Raw genomic sequence first — 24,841 nt, 5'->3', positions numbered from 1 at the left:
AAAGAACTTCTAAGGGTTAGAAAATTACCATACGAAGGACCTAGTCAGTAAAGGCACGGTATTACCAAGCCGGAGGCGGCGGGTTCTATTCCCAGTCCGGTCGAGGGAATCTTTCGGGTTGGAAATTTTCTCGACTTCCCTGGGCATAGAGTATCATTGTGCTTGCCACACAATACACAAATTCATGCATTGGTATTGGCATCGAAAGCTCTCAATTAATAACTGTGGAAGTGCATTTAGAACACTAAGTTGAGAGCACGCAATAAGCAATATGCGATATGCAATAAGCTTGAAATGCGAACAAGAAGAAAGAAGAAGAATGCGAAGGACCTCTTCTGGTATCAGTGAGTAAATCGAGATAAGAAACGGATCATGAAGTTGCTTCAAGCAATTAATCAAGTCTTTTTTACAGATTTATATCAGTTTACTTCACACGTCGCTTTCAATCATAGTAACATCCCGGTTACTGCTTGAACTGCATACCTGGCGTTTACCTTGTTTAAAATGTGTGTATTTAAAAAAAAAATGCGGTTTCTTCCCGTTTTTGTTAACACGCGATTTCTGTCTTTTTTACATTCTATAAAATGTATCGAACGCTTTATTCAATTTGAAATCGTACTGGGTTAGAGGTCCATGTGTAATTTAATGAAAAATGTCCAGAAAGCATCAATATATCTAAGGAAAGTAATAGCTGATGGGGTTGTGTTGCCAAAAACGGGTAGGCACTGGTCCTAGATTTTTGTTTTGAAAATTGCTGGAAAATCAGGGAATATCAGGGAAATTTCAAATTCAATATTCAAGAAAAATGCTGCTGTTTTAGTAATGTCCTATTTAATCTAGTGATCTGTTCGGCTCCAAACCCCCTCACTGCGCCAGTTCCGAGAACTATGTGGGAATTTAAAAAAAAAAACATCCGGGAAAACCGGAAATCCGAATGGAGAACCATTTAAAAAACTTAACATCTGGTCAAATGTTTACGTCAGATTTTCAGAATCAATTGGTGAAATAGAACAAGTTTTTATCGTCTTTACCAAAAGAAAGACTTGTTCTTTCGGTGCATAATTTCCATCAGTTATTCGTCTTATTTAAATTGCTCAGCAATATTGACAATTTGTTTCGATTACTCCAATCCGGACGTAATGTGCATGAGCCTTAAATTCAAGTATTCACGATGCTCGACTTCAAAGAAAGAAAAAAGGCTGTAAATTGAAACTCAATGAATTTCCGGATTTGAATTTTTCGGGTTCAAATCCAAGTTGCCATGCCCTTCTTTTAAGAATTCCCATGATATTAATTCCATAATTACCGTGACATTCTTGTTAAAACTAACAGAAACTCTTCTCGTAATACCTTAGAATTTGCTTTGGAATTCCATTGAAACTCTCATATGAATTTCCACCTCCTACTGAAACTAACCTGGGTATTCGATAGCTTTAAAAATTTTCTCAAAAGTTTCTCCTGAGAAATCCTTCGGAATTCTCTTCAGAAATCACTTGAAATTTTTCTCAGAAATCCATTATAATTTTCTTGGAAATTTCTTAGGATTTTATTTTTAATTTTCTTCTATTTTTTTATTAATCTTAGAATACGATTCCTTTGATAATTTTCTCGGAATTTCCTTGAAATCTGTTCCCGTGAATTCTGTTTATAATTCTCTTTGAATGCTCATCAGCATTGTCAGTTTATTTTCAAACTTATCGGCATCAAATGTTTAAAAAACGGTATTGATCGGTATTTACTCTTATAATTAATTTTATATTTTTGCTATTTTTGAAGGCGTCGAGATATATATTGATTTTTTGAAGTACATATCTCGAATATAGCAATTGCTTTTTGCATCTTTAATTCAATCACTTCAGGATTCATTCCAGTTGACGAACACGCTTGACGGACTGATTATTCCTAACTGCTTCATAATTGTGTGAAGAGTGCACAATGTATGTAATTAATCGAAACATTATCATTAAGATTTTAGAGTTTAAGATTTTAAGGTTTTAGATACATAAAGCGACCCATTTAGTTGAATTAAATTATCTGCTTTAAAAAAAGCTTTCTCTAGTTTTTGCTGCTATAGATAATTTTCCCACAAATAACTTCGACAATTTGTATTTAATCACGTTTAAAAAAAACTCTAGATAGCGCTGGAATTAGGATGAAACAGCTTTTGTAAACAATGACTTCTATCGATGATTTATAGGAACTCAAGGCACGCCCCCGCAGACCAACATATCCATCGGATAGGGGAAGTCTTTCCATACCTGATGAAGAGGTTGGTTTGCATGGGCGAGCCTTGAATTTCTAGAAATCATCGATAGAAGTCATTGTTTACAAAAGATGCTAGGCCCTAATTCCAGCTCTATCTAGAATTATTGAACATTTTCGTTTCTTGCTGAAATATCTGAGATTTTAACCGGAAAAGCCGGGAATTTCTAAATGATAATTCACACTCTGAATTTTTAGTTGGGAAGTCATCCAATCAGAACAAAACATCCAACGAACGCACGGTGACTGTATAAGCTCACACTTAGAAATAACTAATTTTACACGTGACGGAATCCATCTTTGACATAAAGGATGAGACGTAAACAAAAATGTCATGTAAAATTAAGTGGTCTGAGACTGAAAAGTTCGTTGCTCGAAGAAAAGTACGTTTGATTGAACTGAATTTTGCGTCTATTATGACTCAATTTTATGTCAAAATTGACGCTCGTATTTGTCAGTCTCAGAGCACCTAAATTTACATGAATTTTTCTAAGTGTGCTCCTAAAAGACAATAGGTCTGTTTCCGTACATGCTTTTGCTGTAGTACGGTAGGACGGAAACATGCTTTTGCATAATCTGTACATAATCTTACAGAAAAGCAAATACGGGAACAGACCTAATTAATTTGAGCTCAAGCTATGCCAGTTAGAACGCAATATGCCAAAAAAAGTAGAAGAAGAAGATAAATAGCAACTTTAGTAAGGGTTCGTTTGCCAACTTCTCGTTCGTAACAAAATAGCTTGTGTGTAAACAAATGTTTTCCGAATCGATTGACCGACTTTTCGAGAAATTGATTAATAGTCCGCATTCATCCATGTCGAATGAACACCGAAACATTGGTGCAATATTTGCAAACAATTCCAGTAAATCATTCGTAATTAAATTTAGACCACGCTACGTGGTGAAGCATTAATCATCCACAAACGAACTGCGTGTTGCTTCTATATAACACAAGGGTAATACTATACTGCATTCACATGCTTCCCTCATCCAGTTCGCAACCACAACCAACCAAAAAACTCCGGGATGAATGGAAAGGTTATTAATTAAATACTGAGGCAGGTCAATCAATACTATTCGACCGAGAGCTTGTGGCCGATCTGGACATGACTGACACGTAGTAAAGTCAAATTTCATTTAGTTTTCAAAGTATGAACCGCTGCTGCACGTGCCGGATTTTTTTCACAGCTAGGAGGCACTCTGACTTTTGCGTGCGACTAGATCCTTTGATTCTGAAATTTGCAAGCTCAGATTGAAACGTTAAAGTTTCACATGTTACGCCCAGCTTCAAAGTCGAAACACTTTCTCGAAGGTGAACGCTTAGCATTGTGAGACGACGACGCACAGTGGCGTCTGTATTTCAACTCTAGATTGGAAAAGTTTGACTCCAAGGAATAGTCATCTTTTGTTCGCTGCGTTGAGAAAACACTGTCCGTTTTCGTTCACTCTCACTCTTTCCTTCCGCCGCGGGTTTAGCAATGAAGAAACTTTTCCTAGCACATGCCGAAGCGTAATTGAAACTGTGGAGAAAATATGACGTGGTTGCTCTCCTCTGGGGCTGTAGGTTATGAAATTAGAATTTAATATTTTGTGCGTGACCGGTAAGATGAGAGTTTTCGTTTCAGGCGAGACGGGTTCTTGCAATTAAGACTCCACACACAACTTTAGGAACCTAACGCCTTTTAACGTACCGCAACTATATGAGTGTTTACCATAATCGCTATGGGAAGGGTAGATTCACAAATTTTGCATCTAAACTCTGACATGGAACCATCATTTTATTTCACGTTATTCACTTTTACTCTTTGAACATAATAATTCTGGAGTGGATGAATCTTCAGTAACAAAAAAAAAATCTTAAATTCAAATTGTTGTTTTACGGTTCTGAGTCATGAATAATTTCGGCAGATTTGAAACTTGGGCAATTTTTTAAAACCCTGAACCTAATAAAATCACACTTGAAGAAATTTTCAAGAATCTGGATCGAAATTAAAAATTAAAGGCTTTGGAAATTCAACTTTTTCAAAGAATCCAGATTTAAAAAAAAGTTAAGTTTTGTGACCCAAGCACAGCCGCGCGTTATTGACGTAGTACTACAAACTTGTTGATTAATACATTTTATTCTAAAATAAACAAACATTCAATATCCTTCATTGAATTCAATTTTCATGTTTCAAAATCCTATTTCCTATCCCATTCCAAATTAGGTTACAAACATGTGCAACCAATTTTCAGGTTATTTAAATTTGTAAACATTTTGGTACCATTTTGATAAGTCTTTGTCCGGCTTTGTTTCGCTGATATATGCCATGAAAGTTGCAAATCGTATACTGGCAAATCAATACGTTACAAGGCAATGCGTTACATTCGTGCAATCTCCATTTCACGAGTAACGACGGCATTCCCAAAACAGGAGACGAAAATGAAAGACAAAAGCAAAGTTCCAGTTGGGACATGATAACTATGAAGAATAAGAAAAAAATATCAAAATTTCAATTTAAAGAATCATTATTTCAAAGGCACCTTTACTTCCCTGGTGACAAAATTCCATCCAAAATAGGGCTTGTGCATCGTACACTGGTGAAAAAATGTTCAACTAAACTGGCCACCATACAATACGTCTTATAAATCTGATTAACTTTGCAAAAAAAAACAATCATCTATCTAGTTGCAGGGCTGGTAGCAGGTCACTTTTTAGTGACTTGGTCAATATTTTGAAGCCAGTCACTACAAAGTCACTTTTTACACCAACAAGTCCATAAAGTCACTTTTTCACTACTAAAATAGAGTGAAATTAAAAATATCAACAATATGTTTAAATTGAGTACTTGGAACTAAGAAAGTCAAAGTAGTTTTGACAATATACATATCTGTTAAAAGATTTAAAATTTTAACCAGGGTGATCAGTGAACCGCAAAACTTTAGAACACCAAGAAAACTATTGGGAAATTCCTTTAATTTCGATTAAAAATCGGAGAAAATATACCTCCTTTCCCAGAAAATGAATTGTAAATCTTGAAAACCTTCCAAAGCTATTTGTCTGTGATAGATTTTCAAAAGTCTTTAAAGGATGATTAAGAACTTCAAAAAATGCAAAGTAAATTTTAAGAGAATGACACCAATATATATCAGAGAAGAATACCAAAGTACAGACTACGATAGTCTCATGTAAAATAAAGTGCTCTTAGGTCCGATTTCTTCATCTCCGCCTGAATCTTAAGCCAGGCTTACCTATAGAGTTAAGTTTGGCTTAAAACATACGTGCGTCGCTTATGATTATTGTTTAAATTATTAAAGACGCAAAATTCAGCTCCGGAACAATTTTGGAAATAATTCCAATATAATTGAGAGTGCATCTAGCGAGAGTTCTGAGAAGGATTCTATGATGATTGGATGAGGATTTTAGGTCCAATTCTAATAAAAATTGAGGGAGTTAGAAGGAAAGGGGTGTAAGTTACTTTGATCGATTCTCTTCATCGACTTTATCTGTTGAAAGTTACAGCATTATAAATTAAATTATTGCGCTATTTCTGCCACATAGTTTGATAAAAGAGGTTCTCATCTAGTATTCAGAATGACACACGAATCAAGAAATTATTAACGAGAAAGTCGATGAAGAGAATCGATCAAAGTCACTTACACCCCTTTCCTTCTAACCCCTTCCATTCAAAATTAGTTCCGAAATTTCAAGAGAATTCTAAAGAGTTCGAAATAAATTGTGAGAATTCCAATGGAATCGATTTTTTAAGGTTCAATCTCGAAGGAATTCTGAGAAGAGTTTCAAAGTGATTCTGTGATGGATTTTGGTTTTGAGAATTCTGAAGAAATACTATGGGAATCCTAAGGAGAATACGAATTGAATTTCCAATTGAATGCAGGGGAGAAATCCAAGATTATTCTAAGCAGAAATTTATGAAATGTCTGAGGTTAATTACATGGAAAGTCCAAGGAGAATTCAAATAAATTTAAAGTGGATTTTCGGAAGGAGCCTTCAGGGAGTTCCTAGAAGAATCAACAACAAATCCAAAATGATCTACTTGAACTGTTCATGTGTTATTACTTCATGCGTAAACTTAACGATTTACATAGTCGGAGATGCTTAACGTCAAATATCAGACTTAAAGTGGAGATGTTATACGATGGATGAGGAGATTAAATTATAGAGTTGATAGTTTCGTTATAGTACGGCAATGTGAAAGTTGTATACACAAAGTAGAAAGCGAGCAAAGGACAATTTTGAGGAAGGTACGAATCGGGTAGTTGTTTACGTCAGTTAGCGACTTGAGTGTGAAACAATCGATAGAACTGTTTCCGCACATCGGCGGTACATTAGCAAATCGGCGGTTATCCCTTTTGTCAGTGGTAGCAGGGGGAAACACCCCTTACCATCCCTCATTAACGGTTGAGCTTGGTAAAGGAGATGCTCTACCCGATTCGTACCTTCCTCAAAATTGTCGTTTGTTTGCTTTCTACTTTCTATATACGAATATCACACTGCCGTACTGTCGAAACTAAAGGGTGATACGGTCAAAATTTGGTCAAGGGAAAACGCGTGTAAATCGGTGAAATCGTTTATTTAAAAAATCAAATTAAATTTTTTTTTCAAGTTCAATTAGTATAAAATTCAGGAAAAATATTCAGTTAGGCTTCCGCTTTTCCAAATCCGAATTGCCGGGCCTTACGCTTGACCCCTGCCATCAGATTTTGTACAGCCACCTTGTCCACCTTCTTCGCCGCAGAAAGCCAGTTTGCCTTGAACTGCTGCTCGCCCTTAGCAGTTTTTTTGGTCTTCTTTAGGTTCCGCTTGACAATAGCCCAGTATTTCTCAATTGGGCGGAGCTCTGGCGTGTTGGGAGTGTTCTTGTCCTTGGGAACCACCTGCACGTTGTTGGCGGCGTACCACTCCATGGCCTTTTTACCGTAATGGCAAGATGCCAAATCCGGCCAAAACGGTACGGAACAACCGTGTTTCTTCAGGAAAGGCAGCAGACGTTTATTCAAACACTCTTTCACGTAAATTTCTTGGTTGACAGTCCCGGAAGCTATGAAAATGCTGCTTTTCAAGCCACAGGTACAGATGGCTTGCCAATCCAGATATTTCTTTGCGAACTTTGACAGTTTCATGTGATTGAAAACATCTGCTACCTTTCCCCTTCCTTTTGCCGTATAAAACTCCTGTCCCGGAAGCTGCTTGTAGTCGGCTTTGACGTAGGTTTCGTCGTCCATTACCACGCAGTCAAACTTCGTCAGCATCGTCGTGTACAGCCTCCGGGATCGCGCTTTGGCCGTCGTATTTTGTTTATCATCGCGATTTGGAGTCACTACCTTCTTGTAAGTCGATAGTCCGGCTCGTTTTTTGGCTCGATGCACGGTTGTAGACGATACACCCAGCTTATTTGCGGCATCTCGGAGAGAGAGGTTAGGGTTTCGCTTGAAACTACCGGCAACTCTCTTTGTCGTCTCAGCGGCTTCCGGTTTTCGATTTCCCCCCGATCCAGACTTCCTGGCTGTCGACAAACGTTCCCCAAACACTTTAATTACATTTGTAACGGTTGATTTGGCAACTTTTAGCGATTTTGCCAACTTTGCGTGCGAGTAGCTCGGATTTTCGCGATGCGCGAGTAAAATTTTGATACGCTGCTCTTCTTGCTTGGACGGCATTTTGACAACTGAAGAGTGAATTCCAAAATCAAAATAGGAGCAACATTCTACACACACACACCTTCAAAATGAGGGGTGTTCAGGTTTTTTAAATGCAAAATTGAAAAAAATACGTCAAGTTGATATCGACCAAATTTTGACCGTATCACCCTTTATCAACTCTTTACTTTCATCTTCTTATCTATCGTATGAAATGTCCATTTTTATTCTGATATTTGATGTTAAGCATTTCCAACTACGAAAATAATCTATTTCCAAGTATTTTGTTGATTGTTCTGCTAAGAATTTCAAGAATGCAGTATTATTTTTGTTAAAGCTTATTTGCCTCAATGTTTAACAGAAGGGAAATTATTCTAAAAATGTTCTTGTGATCATTCTGATGAAATTAGCGAATTATCAAAGTTATCTACCTAGATATATCAAAATTTCAAAGATTTCGAACGCAGAATCAAATACAAGATCATAAAAAAAATGAGAATTTCTGTTTGCTAGTCATCATGTATAACGTTAGCAAAAGTAAATTATTCAAATCACTTCAAATGCTCTTCACAGGATATTCCGTATTTGAATTTCTAAGTTACCATATAATTGGTTACTTATTGAGTATTTAAAAGTCACTATTTGGTCACTATTTCCGTAATTTTATTCACTAAAGTCACTACTATTATATCGCAACAGCACTACCAGCCCTGAGTTGAGCTTTCAAGTTAAAGCAAGTAAGTATAAGTCAAATCGTATACTCACGCCGCGCCTGGTACGAGAACTGAACTGTTCACTATTCAATAGGTCGTGTTGACAGCAACCTTCTATCTAGTCGAGATATCGACTTAAGCAAGCCATTAGTATCAAATGGCACTACATAGTGGTTAGTGATTTTTTCGAATGAGATTCAATAGGTCTTGTCATTCAGAACAGCTTTACAGAAGATTGCAAACTTCTATCTTGTCGTACTGTCAAGTTAAAGCAAGATGTCAAATTGCACACTAGCGTCACCTGGTGAGAGAAGTTTCAATAACTGGTTGCCCTAGAAGATAACCCTGATGACGTTACTGAATATTTCACTTAAAATCGTAGATGGTGGGGTTACTCACTGAGTGAGTCAAATTTTCCTCAAAATCTGCTCGAATATGACGAAAATCGAGAAAAAAATTTAGTCTACACGGCCGTTTAAAGTAACGTTCAACGGGGTCGTACGGTATTTAAGAAGTTTTTCTTAGAAAATCGAGGAAACATTGACACATTGACTGAGTAACCCCATTTTTTGCAATTTTGAGTGAAATTCGACTCAACGTTGAGCTACTCTCATTGGTCGTGTACTAGTATGCTTAAAAGACGTAAATTTTTTCTTATACCTATTCAAGCAGATTTTTGAGGAAAATCGTGAAAAAATTTACCCACGCAGTTAGTAACCCCACTCTCTACTATTTCGAGAGAAATCCAACTCAATTTTGAATTAGTCTCATCGGCCGTGTACGACGTCTAACGATATGACAACCACTGAATCCACAGACGAATTGAATCTGTATCTGGCTGATCAAAAATCTGTATAATTTCTTTATATATTAATCTGTATATTTCTTTATTTATGCTGATTTACGTACATAAATCTCCATTGAGTGCATTCATAGTTTAGAACTCGGTTCATAAGGAGTTTGTTCAAAGCTTTTAATCTTGAAAAATGACTAAAGATTGCTTTATAAAGAATTTGCGTATTTTTAAAATCTCGAAATCCTACAATCTTGAAGTATTTTTTCTACAGTCTGAAAATACAAAACATTATGGTCAAGTTGTGAGAGGAGAATCTGTTTCCGGCTGAAAATTTCCTAAATGAAGTAACTATCATAATTCTCTAGAATTTTATTTGTTTTGTGTCTGAGATTATAAAAACCTGTATCTGTACGTTTGCCTTTTTTTTTTTCTTCAAATCCGTAATTCTTCATTGAGTTTTAACACAAAACTTTTACTGGAAGTTTAGTCGAAATGCAGGCAATATTCTTTATTTCTGAAATTACGCTATTCAAATATGAAAATATCCAGTTTACTCTTCGAGTCACAAACTGCAATCAAATGTTGTGTTTACCGATTTAACAAAAACATATATTGAATTAACCTTTGTATTTGTCACCAAAAAGAAGGAAGAGACGATTATTTATCGAAATTAATAAATATAAAAAATATATAAAATATATACCCCTTATATGAAAAATCTGTAAAAACTGTATATTTTTCAAAAATCTATAATCTGTATATACAGATATCTGTCTCAACAACATATGTATTGGAAAAAAAATATCTGTATGATTACAGATAAATCTGTATGTGGCATCACTACGTAAACGTACCCTTTTTTAAAACCTCGCAACCGGTCGTCTCTCCTTGTTCTCTCGATAGTCAAAGCAAGAACGTAATTGGTTTATTGCGGCCTAAAAGTTTGTTAAATTTTATAATTTTTTAATAATAATTTACTATAATCTTACACCAAACAAATCTTACATCAAATCTGAATCAAAGCATGTGAATAGAATTAAAATCCCTTAATAAATGGCCTAGTTATGACCGTTTAAAATCTGACATTTTTTCGTCACACAAGTTTTTTTTTATTTGCACTCCATTATAGTCCAAAAAGATGTAGTCCTACGTCAAAAAGGGGGGCTTTGCAAAAATTTCACAGATTACGAACTTTAATTAATTAATTTGGTTAGAATTTCAAGGAAAGAATTAATCATTTCGTCCGACCATTTTCCACAGAGATGGCGTTGTTCCGCTGGTAGGAAGTTATAAAAATTCCCATATAGAAAGTGAGAAAAGTAGGAATAATTCGCTTTCGATGCATATTCAGTTCAAAAAAAGTGAACGACAATCTAAAGAAATTAGTCAGGGACTTTGTCGTTCACTTTTTTTCCGAAAATTATTGTTCAACAAGCTACAACAAAAAACAAACGATTTTTCCCCATACAGTTTTACCTGCGTTACTACCAGTCCCCAGAGAGCCAACAAATTCAAATTTGAGAGAGAAAATTTGCTCTCACGACCTCAATCTCTCAACATGCCATATATTTATTTTGATGACAAACGATTTGTCATTTCCCTTTCACAGATTACAAAATAGAGTACCTGACACTACAAAACATGTCTGGTACCTCTATATACGCATTTACTTTAACAAAAGATATTTCTGCCCCGCCCCATTCATAAAAATTGGCAGGAAATTCTGTTAGGGGTGAGCTATTTTGTGTGCAGAATGTGTAAAAAAGGAGGGACTTCGAATATTAATCTAAATGGATATATAGAGGTACCAGACATGTTTTGCACTGCAGTGTCCTCGGTGAACAATTAACGAAAAACAGATTGTGTGCAGTTTCCGATACATGTCACTGCAAATAAGAGCAGTGACATCTGATGGAGCATGACTGCAGAAGCTTGGCAAAATGATTAATTGTTCGGAAAACTTTAAGTGAAATCTGAGGATCCCTTTCAAGTTAGTTCTGTTGAACTCCAGATGAAACTTTTCGCAAAGTTAATGAAATAAGCTCGCTCAGTTCGAGTGACTAAAGACTACAGTAGGATATAAGGCAATATGTATCATTCATGTATCATTATGGACTGTTCTCCCCTATCGATGGTCAGCCCCTATCTGCTGATGCTTGCTTATAGCGAATTTGTTTATTATACCGTTCCAACCTGGATTTGGTATCAAGTTAGGATCGGCTTGTTTTCTAGCAAACGTCAGTTTGATCGTATGTTTTTTATAACCTGGCACGGGTCGACTTTCGCGCTGACGAAAAGTTCGGGTTTGCACTGGGTTGGAACTGGTACCAACCTGGGAATAAACGAATTCGCTATTGCTCTGTAACCCCAAACTGCCAAAGAATGCTACTCACAGAGAGAAACTCACTCTCGTCTCGTGAAATAAACACATGTTGCGATTTGTGGATATAATGAGCGAAAAGGGTAACTCACTTCTCTGAGCTTGACTCAGTCTAACAATGTATTTGTTATCTGTGAGTTGCCTACGCAATAACGTATTTTCAAGGTGGAAGAGGACTAATCGTTGGTCGTAGTTTGTACAGATCACGATCTGTACAGTTTACGACAAACTGGAAATCGGATCATGCTCGCTTGATTTCCATCACTGATCGGAATGCTTACCTGGAAATCGGCGCTCCCGACCACTGTTCCTAAATCCTTGCTGCTCTTCAGCTGGCCTATCAGGTTGCGGCAGGAGCGCAGGCTCGTCGTCGGCATTCTCACTGCCGGCATCTTCGTATTCAGCATCGCTTGAGTCGCTTCCCGATGTACCGTCCGTATCATCTGATGCTTCAATGATGTCGTTTCTACACATACTTGGTAGTTCGATCGTATACAGCTCCATGTGCTGCACCTGTAGCACATTTTCGACGAGCTCGACCAAATCCTGCGGTTCGCCTTCCTGAACCACAAACACATCACGGCGGGTCTGGATGTCATGCTTGACCGGATCATATACCCGATATCCCTTAACATCGGCAGCGTATCCCACGAAAACTGCTTTTTGGGATTTTGCGTCGAAATTTTTCCTCCTTTGCTTTGGTACGTGTACCAGTACTAACTATCCGGAAATTCGCAAATGTCTCAGATCTGGCTTCTTACCGATCCATCGTGTCGGTGTCGTCTCAAGGAAACTCGTTAGACTCCTGTTTACGGAGGTACGCTGCCGTTGAAACCGCCTCGGCCCAAAATTCTTTCGGGAGACGTGAATCGTTCAGCATGCTTCTCAATGAGCATCCGGTTCATTCGTTCTGCTACAGCGTTTTGCTGAGGTGTGTACGGACAAGTGTTTTGCTGACGCACAGTGACGTATTCAGTCCCATTATTCATCCTCACAACTTCCAGCTTTCGCCCGTTCTGCCTTTCGGTCATGGACTTGAACTTCGTGTATGCTTTCAATGCTTAATTTTTCCTGTCCAGAAAATACAGGAACACCTTTCGACTAGTATCGTCGATGGACGTCATGATGAAACAGCTTCTACCTAGAGAAGGGACCTCGATATGACCAACCAGGTCGGAGTGCACTAAATCCAACAACCCTTCGGCTCGTGACACACTGGAAGGGTATGGATTACGTGCATGCTTATCCTCGATACAAGCGATGAATTCGGGGATGATTTCCTTCTCCATAACGATACCGTTTGCCCTCGCTGTCAACTTTTGTATGTTTTGAGGGTTGAGGTGTCCCAGTCATCTGTACCAGATGCCTGTGCTACAGGCCGCCTACCTGTGTACCCGATGCGATCACGCTGCCATCACCTTCGAGTAAAGGGTGATACGGTCAAAATTTGGTCAAGGGAAAACGCGTGTAAATCGGTGAAATCGTTTATTTAAAAAATCAAATTAAATTTCTTTTTCAAGTTCAATTAGTATAAAATTCAGGAAAAATATTCAGTAAGGCTTCCGCTTTTCCAAATCCGAATTGCCGGGCCTTACGCTTGACCCCTGCCATCAGATTTTGTACAGCCACCTTGTCCACCTTCTTCGCCGCAGAAAGCCAGTTTGCCTTGAACTGCTGCTCGCCCTTAGCAGTTTTTTTGGTCTTCTTTAGGTTCCGCTTGACAATAGCCCAGTATTTCTCAATTGGGCGGAGCTCTGGCGTGTTGGGAGGGTTCTTGTCCTTGGGAACCACCTGCACGTTGTTGGCGGCGTACCACTCCATGGCCTTTTTACCGTAATGGCAAGATGCCAAATCCGGCCAAAACAGTACGGAACAACCGTGTTTCTTCAGGAAAGGCAGCAGACGTTTATTCAAACACTCTTTCACGTAAATTTCTTGGTTGACAGTCCCGGAAGCTATGAAAATGCTGCTTTTCAAGCCACAGGTACAGATGGCTTGCCAAACCAGATATTTCTTTGCGAACTTTGACAGTTTCATGTGCTTGAAAACATCTGCTACCTTTCCCCTTCCTTTTGCCGTATAAAACTCCTGTCCCGGAAGCTGCTTGTAGTCGGCTTTGACGTAGGTTTCGTCGTCCATTACCACGCAGCCAAACTTCGTCAGCATCGTCGTGTACAGCCTCCGGGATCGCGCTTTGGCCGTCGTATTTTGTTTATCATCGCGATTTGGAGTCACTACCTTCTTGTAAGTCGATAGTCCGGCTCGTTTTTTGGCTCGATGCACGGTTGTAGACGATACACCCAGCTTATTTGCGGCATCTCGGAGAGAGAGGTTAGGGTTTCGCTTGAAACTACCGGCAACTCTCTTTGTCGTCTCAGCGGCTTCCGGTTTTCGATTTTCCCCCGATCCAGACTTCCTGGCTGTCGACAAACGTTCCCCAAACACTTTAATTACATTTGTAACGGTTGATTTGGCAACTTTTAGCGATTTTGCCAACTTTGCGTGCGAGTAGCTCGGATTTTCACGATGCGCGAGCAAAATTTTGATACGCTGCTCTTCTTGCTTGGACGGCATTTTGACAACTGAAGAGTGAATTCCAAAATCAAAATAGGAGCAACATTCTACACACACACACACCTTCAAAATGAGGGGTGTTCAGGTTTTTTAAATGCAAAATTGAAAGAAATACGTCAAGTTGATATTGACCATATTTTGACCGTATCACCCTTTACTTCACATTTCTGCGCATTGAAGACTACCGTTAATCCCTTCCGACAAATCTAGCTGTTCGATAGGAGATTAGTGCTTAGTTTCGTAATTTGCAGCACTGCTTAGACTTCGATGGAGCCTTCACACAGCTCGTGACCGACTTCATGCTGCCGTTTGCCGTTTCCACAGAACGCGGCAATTCTTGCTGCTTCACAAAATTGTTGCCACTTCGGGACATGTGACATGTGGCACCAGAATCGAAGTACCACTCTGAGGCGCTTACATCGCCCATCTCAAAAACGCTACCCAAAGCCTGACCAAACCTTCTTGAAGGAGTTTGCTCCAAAATGCCCTCGTTTCTTGCAGATGTGGTATGTGTCGTCCTTCTTCGCAAAACCACCGTTGCCACCACGGCGCTTCGATTTTTGGTTTCAATACAACGCACCGTCTTCGCTGCCATTCTTCAGTCCGCTCTGCACCTTAACATCTTGCAAAATGCTTGCCTTAACTACATCAGGCGTCAACGCAGTACCAGATGCCACAAGTCCCATAATCATGGGTTCGTAATGCTCCGGGAGTCCCATCAGCAATTAGCTTCTTCAGCAACCCGATTTTTCGCGTCAGACCGTTGTCCTGAAAAACATTCCGCAACTTCTCCCACGCTTCCTTGGTATCATTCGCGTCCTGGACCAGACTGTAATTTGTGGAAATTTTGAGGATAATTCCAAAGGAATACCGTGCGGGACCGAAATCCGTACAGCACCGAAATCCGTACACCCTGTTGAATTTGTTTATTTATATGCATCATAACAATGTAAATGTTATACATGAATACATATTCATGTTCATTCATGCATCATCTTGATGTTTACTTCAACAATTAAGCAGTATAACATGCAATTAAAATAAGAAAAAAAAAAACCTTATCACGTGTCGGGCATTTCTGTCAATCGGTTGTGTTCTTAACGATTTTCTAAGAAAATGTCTCGGATTTACTTCCAGTTGTTAAGCGTATTTAAGTGATTTTTGCAAGTAGTTTCCTGAAGGTCGATCGGAAAGGTAAGTGTTTATCGTTTTATATCTCAATTCTAAGCAATGGATCGTTCATATGGTATTTATTTATCAAAATTAGTACTGTACGGATTTCGATCCATACATAACAGCTGATTCTAAATCCGTACACTTGTGCATCACTAATGACGATTCTACATTATCCAATGTTTTTCAGCAGATCATGGAAACTAAATACACGCCGGAGGATTTGGAGAAGACTGTGGCAATGATGCGTGCGGAGAAATCTTACCGAGAAGCATCCAGGGATTTTGCCGTTCAATTCACCACCATAAGAGTTGCCGTATTGAATCGCTACGCTCTTATTTTATTCGTATTGTAAACGTTATCTTTATCTTATTTTAATGAAGAGCATCAAGAACCAGCCGAAAAGTAAAACAACGCAGCTCCCCTACAGGATATCACCAACACGCATATACAAATTAGGGACCATGCATAAATGACGTAGCATTTGAGGGGGGAGGTGAGGGTTTCAGAATTTGTGACCGGCCATGTATTGGGTATAGCCAAATACGCTACGAGGGGGGGGGAGTATAAAATTGATCAAAAATATGCTACGTCATTTTTGGATGCTCCCTTACAGAGAGCAGACAGAAATGGGTCAGAGAGCATTCCCAGCTACCAGCGAGGAATGACCGGAAATACACATGAAAGTAGTGCGGGCGAAAATTGATAAAGAGAACGCAAAGAAACAAAGGATTGAGGAACGACAAAAGAAAAAGGTTGAGCGAGAGAGGAAGAGGAGGAAGAAAAGGAAGAAGAGCAAAGAAAGTTCCCTAATAAACGAATACCATGAACGAACTTTATCCCGGATGGGTAAACTTTCCCACAAATGGTTTGGATGATACCCCGAACACGTCGTTAAGCTCTCTATTATGGTTATTTTTATTAGGGTTGGAAGCAAGAAAGCATTATAACTTGAAAAGGCAATGGTAAGAATGGAGAAGAAGCAAACGAAAGCTGTGGAAAAGAAGCAATGAAAGATCTGTATTTTTATGATTACTACTCTCTTGACGTATTAAATTAAATTAAGTTATAGTCGTTATTTTACCAATTTTAATTTTTATGCACAAAAAGAAAAACTAATCCTTGATGTCAGTTCATTGTCTTTTTTTGTAGGTTTCTAAGATGGTTGTATTTTTCTTTTACTTATCCGCCATTATAGGGCTACCATCTTAGGAACCGCTTATTCTATCGCTTGATGCCAGTGGGTTGGTGGAGTTCCAAAGTATGGCGCATCTTGCACGTTATCACATGTCAAATTTCAAAAACCTCGAAGTTTTGATCGGAGGAAAACTCCAGTAAGAATATTTAACCCATAGCACTGGTATAGAATAAAATTTGGAAGAAATTAATCCTTAAACATGATATTAGTTAGCATAAAAATCCAGAACAGTTACCTTCTTAAATAAAAAGAATTCAGTTACCTCTCCTTTGAATCGATTGGAGCATAAATTAATCTAACGCTGAGATCATTAGTTAAAAAATTAAAAGTAAAAAAAATGAACTTGAACCTTTGAAGAATGATTCTTATGTAAAATCGTGCACTGAATTCAACAATGTAATCGAAAAAATGTCAGTAGGATAGTTTTTGAGATACAGCTAAAAATGAAAATTAACTTTAAACAAGTTTGATTACTATAATACAAATATCTCCGGTTGTAATGAGATTATATCAATTATTTTAACGCTAAATTAAAGGTAAGAAATTTTTTCGTTCGATCAATTGAACATCAATTGTCAGTTAGATTGATGGTATTGTTGTTAGTTAATAGTTTGTTTTCTAAGTTTTCCTAAGAAAAATTGAATTTCTGCTAAGTTTTTAAGCAATGTTAATTAAAATGTTTATGGTGGTTCTACCATTACTCTCACGGAAAAATAGTGTTAAAACGATCGAAATAAAACTTTTATCACGTTTAATTTGGCGTTAAAATAATTAATATCACTTCATTGCAGCCAGAGATATTTGTGTTTTAGTTTTTTTTAACGTGAGATTTCATTTTTTAGCTAGGGGAAGGAGGGGCATAGTGAACAGGCGGGGCATAGTGAGCATCCCGTACTTTGGCTCTGGATCTCCAACTGCATTACTGCATTAAGATATTGATCCTACAGCCAACAAATTTGTTCTGAACGGCCGGAAGTCCAAGCTGGAGCACGCGCGATGCTCACTATGCCCCACCTGTTCACTATGCTTCTCTTACCCCTATATCTTCAAAACTATCCCACCGAGATTTTTTTTTTGAATATATTTTTGGATTCAGCGCACGATTTTACATGGGAAATGACCATCAGCGTACAAAGTTCAAATATGCTGTAAACTAGTGTATTTAAACGAATATAGCTGTTTTGGACTCTTAGCCAAGCAACTACAAAAAAAAAATTTATTCAAGATAGCAACACGTTTTTTTTTTTCATTGATTTGGATCGATTTACATTCATGTACGGATTTTGATTCATGACTGTACGGATTTTGATTCATCCTCAACACAGTGTACGGATTTCGATTCAAAACTGTACGGATTTTGATTCAATCGTAAAACGCTGTACGGATTTTGATTCAAGATATGTGCAATTTAAATCCTTTTTTCTAATAATTGAAGGTAATTTTAAGACCTGGTGTTTGCAAATATTGGAAAAATAAAGATAAATGTAAAGGAAAAAGATGTGATACAGAGCATAATGTGATAGCATTATTTAGTATTGACCGTTAATGATTCTCTCGTGCTTAGGTGTACGGATTTCGGTCCCGCACGGTACTAAGGAAAGTTTCAAGGAAATTTCTATCAATGTTTTGAGGTAAAATTAACAGGAATACACAAGGAAGTTTCAAGACTTCTGCTGTAATCAATTTGAGATGAATCAAAGAATAGTTCCTAGGAAATTTTGATGAACATTTCATGGAATTTTCAGTACTGCTCTGGAGTTTACGTAGAATTCCAAAGTTAATTCCATGGGAATTTCAGAAGATACTTAGGGAATATAGAGCTTATTTCTGGGCATTCGTAGGTAATAACTTTTGAGATGATTCTACGAAAGTTCTTGAGAAAATCCTAAGAAATCCTGTGAAGAACTTCAAGAGTATCAAGATGATTCAAGCATGGAAATTTTATCGAAATCACAGAAAAAAGGTAGGTTAAAAATAATCAAAATTCTGAGACTTCGAATCTCATGCTTAGAAAAGTTCTATTGATTCAGGATTTAAAAGAATCGAATCTTCAAAGTTTTATTAGAGTTATTTTTTGACTACATTCCTGGCTTGGAAAAATATTCTAGATACTGGATCACGAGAAGCTTTCCAGATTCAAGTCCTGGGAAAAGCTGGAAAACTCAGGGAATTTAAATTAGCATAATGAGTACCGTGCCAGCACCATATTTGACGCGTTCGTAATGATATGATGGCGCACTCGTCTATTTTTGTTCGCATCTCGATTCTGACAAGACATTTAAAAAAAAATGTTACCCCATCATTGCTTGATCACTGGAACTAATATTTGCAGAAGTAACATTTAAAAAATAATGATTGAAAATAGTCGAACATTATTGACTGCGTCAATTTAGGAACCGCTTCGAATATGGTGCCTCCACGGTAGACACCCTGTCTGCACAATTCCACAGCAAATTATTCCAAAATTTCATTAAATCACTTCCAGAGTCGGTAGCACGTGCTGCAAATATTTCCTCTCGTTATCCAACGATGACCGTCAACTTTCCGGCGAATAACTTGATTAACTCATTTTGATGTCACTTTTGCCAACGCTCGTCAACCGCATTTGGATGTTTGTTTCGATGAAGCACATTTCCCCCTGCTGTGCCTCCCTTTGAATAATGTCTAAATAGTAGAAAATGTCCATGGTGAAAGCGCCATGCTGGTACAATGCATTATTGATTGACTGGCATGTCGAAATCAAAACGGGGATCTGCATTGGGACCATCCAAATGTGAAGCGAGCCATCGAGTGGATATGGCCAATCAACCGAGTGCATCTCTTGATGACTATCAAATGCCAGTCAAATCTAAATCTACCTGTATTTACGGTTCAAATTTTGCCGTTCCAAAGCAGGTGGCTGTGGATGTATTTGTAAATCAAATGGACATGCAAGAGCTCGTTTACATGAGAGGATTCTGAATTTTTAATTACCTTCTCCGTGAATAAACTCGAAATATCATCAACAAGTGTTCGTGGCAGAATGTATTTGCGTTTGGATAGGGTTTTTGATCTAATTTCCGTCCTACTAAGCACAACCCGCACTTTACCTCTCTTTTCTGAACGGGTTAGAAACAAAAAATGGAAAATGTCTCTCAAAGATGACTTCTAAATTTATTGGATTTGATAAAGAGTCACAAATTGTTGAGATATTGTTTAAAATCTAACACTGCTTCTTGATTCTAAATTCGTCTTACAAGTTTCAATTCCGTCCTAACGCATTGAAACGCCATTAGATTTTCTTCGTTCTACGGATAAACGTAGAAAAATGAGATTCGCTATGAGCGCTTCTTTTGTTTTGAGAACAATGAGCGTAAATATTCATACAATGCGCTCAAATAGGATGTATGTTGGAGCTAATGAACTAACGCATCGGAACAAACCTATTTTTGATTTGTGCACGGTGAAATCATTGATATTATTGATCTTTCTGATCGATAGAACGGAAATGGGCGATTACGACGAAGTAGTGCTCTACCCTATTTCTCATTTTATATTTTATTTTTACAAAAAATATTTTGCAATTTTCAACTACTACAACTACAACTAAAGAACCGGAAACTCTTGAATGAGTTCAAGAAGAATTGAAATTGGATATCTAACCCCGGACATATTCCGGATTGGGGTGGGGTTATTAGCAAGAATTTTTGAAAAAAAAACATGACAAATGATTATTTTCGAATGAAATGTTTAGAGAATCTAATCCAAAACTGTTAGGTCGAGCAGGCATCACTTAGGTCACATAACCCGATATTCTGGAATCCAATAGAAAAATAATTTGTTTTTATTCGAATCGTTACACTGCAGGTCAGAGAGAAAAAGTCGTCTGAATACTCAATATCGAGGGCAGATTGCAGCTTATATGGATAACACGCGTCTTTTGATTACCAGAGGCGAACCAGCCCTAGGCTGAGAGCCTTCTAATAAAGAAAACCAACCAACCATCGCCTTTGATTTTTTTTAAATTTGTGTATTGCTTGCCCATGCTCATGTTCCGACATCCAGATCTGCATTCCGGAAGATCCAGATAAATGGTCAAACTACAACTTGGAGAGATTTGTGGTACTTCATCTTACCCGTAATAGAAAAATATGCTGAAGTGGTGAGCCGCATGCTCATGTTCCCTCAAATGGAATCCGCTTTGTCCGGATACTGACTATCAAAGTCAAATTACAACTTGGAGGAATCTCCCATCGTACTCGTCATTATGCTGCATTGTTGAATTGCATGTCCATGTTCCGTCCATGAGAAAAGTAGTCGCTAGAACCGGATACTGGCCAGAAGAATTGGACTAGAACTTGATGACATTTCTAGAAATCCATCATACTCGCCATAGGATACTGACCATTATGACCAGACTACAACTTGAAGGGTTACTTTTACTCTATCAAATATATTATATTAACAATATGATCTACTCTTTCGCTTAGCTGGCGAACCAAGTTTTCGCGATGAAAGCACCTCTGTGGCCAAAGAGGCACCAATGTATTTGTTTATCGTCACGAGGGGTAAACCACATGACAATTTGTTTAATATTTCAAATGAATGTATTTCAGCATATTATGACAAATATGACAACAGTGACATGTCAGACAAATTTTAAAGTAATATACACAATGTAATTAATGAAAATAATGTGACTCTTACTTTTGTAATAAGTGCTATATTCGCACCCCTCGGTTGTAATTGAATGATTATTGGTGACCTTTTTCAACGCTAGATGGTGCGTGATGCAATATTTTGCGGGTCGCCATTATTAATATGATATATTTGCTATCATGCTAATCATTAAAAATTACCATGAATTGATGTGTTGCTTAGCTTAGACTGGCTGCCCTTATCAATGGTTAATACCCCGTGATTAATCGGGATCAGAAAAAAATGCACAATGAATCAACTGAATAGGGCATGGATTTACCGTTCATTATTACTGTACAAATTTCAGTGACTCCATAAAGTTTAGATCAATAACGGCACCGACTACGTACTCGCAATTAGTTGGAAGTGGAAAGGAATATTTGAGTAACAATTTTTGTTCTGTTGACCGTGTTTACCTCTATATCTCCACAAAGGTCACAGGATGGGAAATTTTGTTAGTAGGGTTCGTTGAGTCTGATAATGAAACGATGCGAACCTTTTAACTCAGTAATGTACAGGGTCCTGCGATAACACCCACGATGTTATGTTCAGTATACAAAAACGGTCGCCATTAGGCCACCGTGCCTCTTAAATCACGACAAACCACTACAAACGACGATCGTTCAATCCAGGTGACATGAAGCATTTCAAATAAAATGATGTCCTTACTAGAAATCCCTACGTTGAGTGCTAGGATTACATACATGAAACAACACCTTTTGTTCATCATTCGTGGATTTAATGGTTCACTTGTTATTTTAATTAGTTGTCAAATTCGGCACCGGCAACTGCTACTAAAAAAAACGTTATGGAATGAAAATATTAAAACAAAATTGTGTCTGCTTGCCTGTGAAAATCGGTCGAGTCTAATATCATGGAAAAATAAACGGGCTCGATAGTTCAACGCGCAAGCGAGCAGAAGGTCGTGGGTTCAATCCCAGGTTCGTCCACTTGAAATATTTGTACTTTTAATAAATTGCCAATAACGTTTATCTACCATATTCTATGGCTTACCCTCCCTAATAACGAAATTCCACTCCAGTCGTGACTCTTAAGCGGTCGTAGAGTTCACTGGATCTCTCTTATGTAAGCGTCCAACTATCAATCCTTCCTATCCCCATCAGTTACAAGGACGTGGCCAGGACAATAATCGATCATTGGAGGTTGTATCGCTTCCATCTAAGAGACAGTGATTAATCCCGAATTCTGCATATTCTTTGTTCTTTATCCGGAGCAAGGAAAAACCTATTGAGTAGAACCTATGGATGGATGGATGTCTACATCGCTCGTATAATAAGTCCAAAATAATGAAATACTATAGTAAATTAAATTCATATTTTATTTCTACGGTAGAAATTCTACCAATTCACATTATCTAACATTTCGAACACATCTCAAACACCACTAGTCTCCTTGATCCATTCACGGACGGTAGCCACCCGGGAGTACACTCCTGGATAACCTTCCTCAGCACATCCCTTACCCCAGGACACCACACCGACCAGCTTGGTTCCTTCGACCAACGGACCTCCGGAGTCTCCCTGGCAAGCATCCTTGCCTCCCTTATCGAATCCAGCGCACAACATTCGTGGGGTAAGCTCTTTATACGACGCATAAGCCTCGACACACTTCTCCTGGTTGACGGCCGGAACGTTGGTAGCCCTGAGCTCCTTACCAGACTCCAGAGCATTATGAGTGCTACCCCAACCGGATACCTGCAGACACGATCCATCCTCGACCGGTTCATCTTGTTCTGGTAGATCAACGGCAAAGAACTGCTCGCTCAGCTGCAGCTCCTCACTCAGCTCCAACAGAGCAAAGTCATAATCGATAGTCCAGGAGTTGTATTCCGGGTGTTGGATGACACGCTTGACGGCCACCAGCTGACCACCTTCAGCGTGTAGAGTGGATCCAACTCGAACGCTCAGTTGCGGATCATCCGACGTATAAGCACAGTGCCCAGCCGTCAGAACCCAGGTGCTGTTGATGATGGATCCACCGCAAAAGTGTCCACGGTAATTCTGGATAGATACCTGGAATGGTACATCGACGATGTCCACTTCGTACCCTCCGACGATACGACCTGAGGAGCGGAGCACTGAATTGAACCACGGCCGGAGAGGATTCCAAGGGCTCGGTACAGCTTGGCTGGTGGTCGCAATGATGCAAACTACGGCTAGTATTTTCGCGAAGGAAGCCATTGTTGTAGTTGGCAGATTGGTTATGGGAAGAGAACTGTGGTTTGATGGGTTTTATGGACTTGTTTTTATACCAGAGAAGTAGGAATGTCAAGAGCAGCAACTGGGAAGATTTTCAAGTGGTTCTAGTTCTGCTGAGTATTTCAAGTAGATTAGTCACGCTTTACTACGGCTAATGAGCTTCGAAAGACTCTAGGGTAAGGTGGGTAGAAACCCAGAAATACCTGAATCCAACTCGGTATTTTGTTGCTCAAATTTTTATCGATTGGAGATCCATCCGTTTAAGATTAAGATTTTTCGTTATTGATATAATTTCATCAGCTGGCTTCAAACTACTGGCAGCCTAATCTGCTCATCCGTCCCTTCAAGTGCATGACATGAAGTGTAATTCTATTTTTAGTTGACTCACTCAAGGTGGCCAGCGAACCGGGAAATAATCGGGGATTTTAAAAGTAACCGGGAAGCTCTGGAATTCGACGGGAGAATCGGAAAAAAAACAATAAGGTCAACTAGTTAGGCCATTTTTTCCCTATGTTGGGGACATAATACCACCGCGACCATTTCTTTAATCTATTGTGGTGTATCCTCTTTTTATTTATGCCATAACATAGTAGTAAGCCTCTGTTGTTTGAGTAACTACCACTACTGTTGTAAGCAATTATCGCAACCAATTAATAAATTCCTTATGAAATTTATTACCTGATTGGGAACAGCAGCCCAGATTTCCCAAAATCTCATCAGACCCTTATCAAGATATCTGCATTGTTTATGAAATAGTGCAACACAAATGTTCAGAGCTTTCACTCTTTAAGTTACAAAAGCGACATTTATCTTCATGAAGTTTACCAATGATTTTCAGGTGATATTTTCAAGAACAGTGTCCTGTTATCAAACCAGCGTATGTACTCAAATCTTTTTTAGAAAGATTAAGTAATTTTTGTGTATGCAAAGCGTTTGGCTTTATAAAACGTTTAGATTGCCGAGAATTTACGGTACTGGTCCAGATGTACTGTACCTTTGTTTTCTCCCAGTTTTTAGCTTCATTTTTAAAGCACAACTCCAAACAACTCAGGTGAGTGTGACTATTGTCGGCAGCCCATTTTTCTTCGGCAACCTTTCCATTTAAACTGCGTGTTAACCAGTTGTTCTATTATTGGAAACATCATCATCATCAACAGTTATCCAGTGTTTTTTTTATGAATTGACAAATTATGTATCTTGACGAAGTAA

At 38.3% G+C, this 24,841-nt stretch overlaps 2 protein-coding genes across 4 annotated transcripts in view; one reads left to right on the top strand and one right to left on the bottom strand.

Moving 5' to 3' along the window:
- krz (kurtz) overlaps positions 1 to 24,841 on the top strand; it is a 375,871-nt gene that overhangs the window by 92,761 nt on the left and 258,269 nt on the right. The window lies entirely within an intron of this gene.
- On the bottom strand, positions 22,752 to 23,623 carry LOC135697587 (trypsin 5G1-like). The gene has a single exon (XM_065217369.1). The coding sequence runs from the start codon at positions 23,612 to 23,614 to the stop codon at positions 22,808 to 22,810; it is 807 nt and encodes a 268-aa protein (XP_065073441.1). The 5' UTR covers positions 23,615 to 23,623; the 3' UTR covers positions 22,752 to 22,807.

This window comes from Ochlerotatus camptorhynchus, unplaced genomic scaffold (assembly GCF_037179485.1).
Source record: "Ochlerotatus camptorhynchus isolate MF236.1 unplaced genomic scaffold, CSIRO-AGI_Acam_v1.1 ptg000077l, whole genome shotgun sequence".
Classification (NCBI taxonomy): Eukaryota; Metazoa; Arthropoda; class Insecta; order Diptera; family Culicidae; genus Ochlerotatus; species Ochlerotatus camptorhynchus.
This window is presented reverse-complemented; position numbering and strand designations above follow the sequence as displayed.

What these genes read in the sequence shown, in the direction of transcription:
- LOC135697587 (XM_065217369.1), bottom strand. Translation starts at nt 23,614, where the DNA reads ATGGCTTCCTTCGCGAAAATACTAGCCGTAGTTTGCATCATTGCGACC.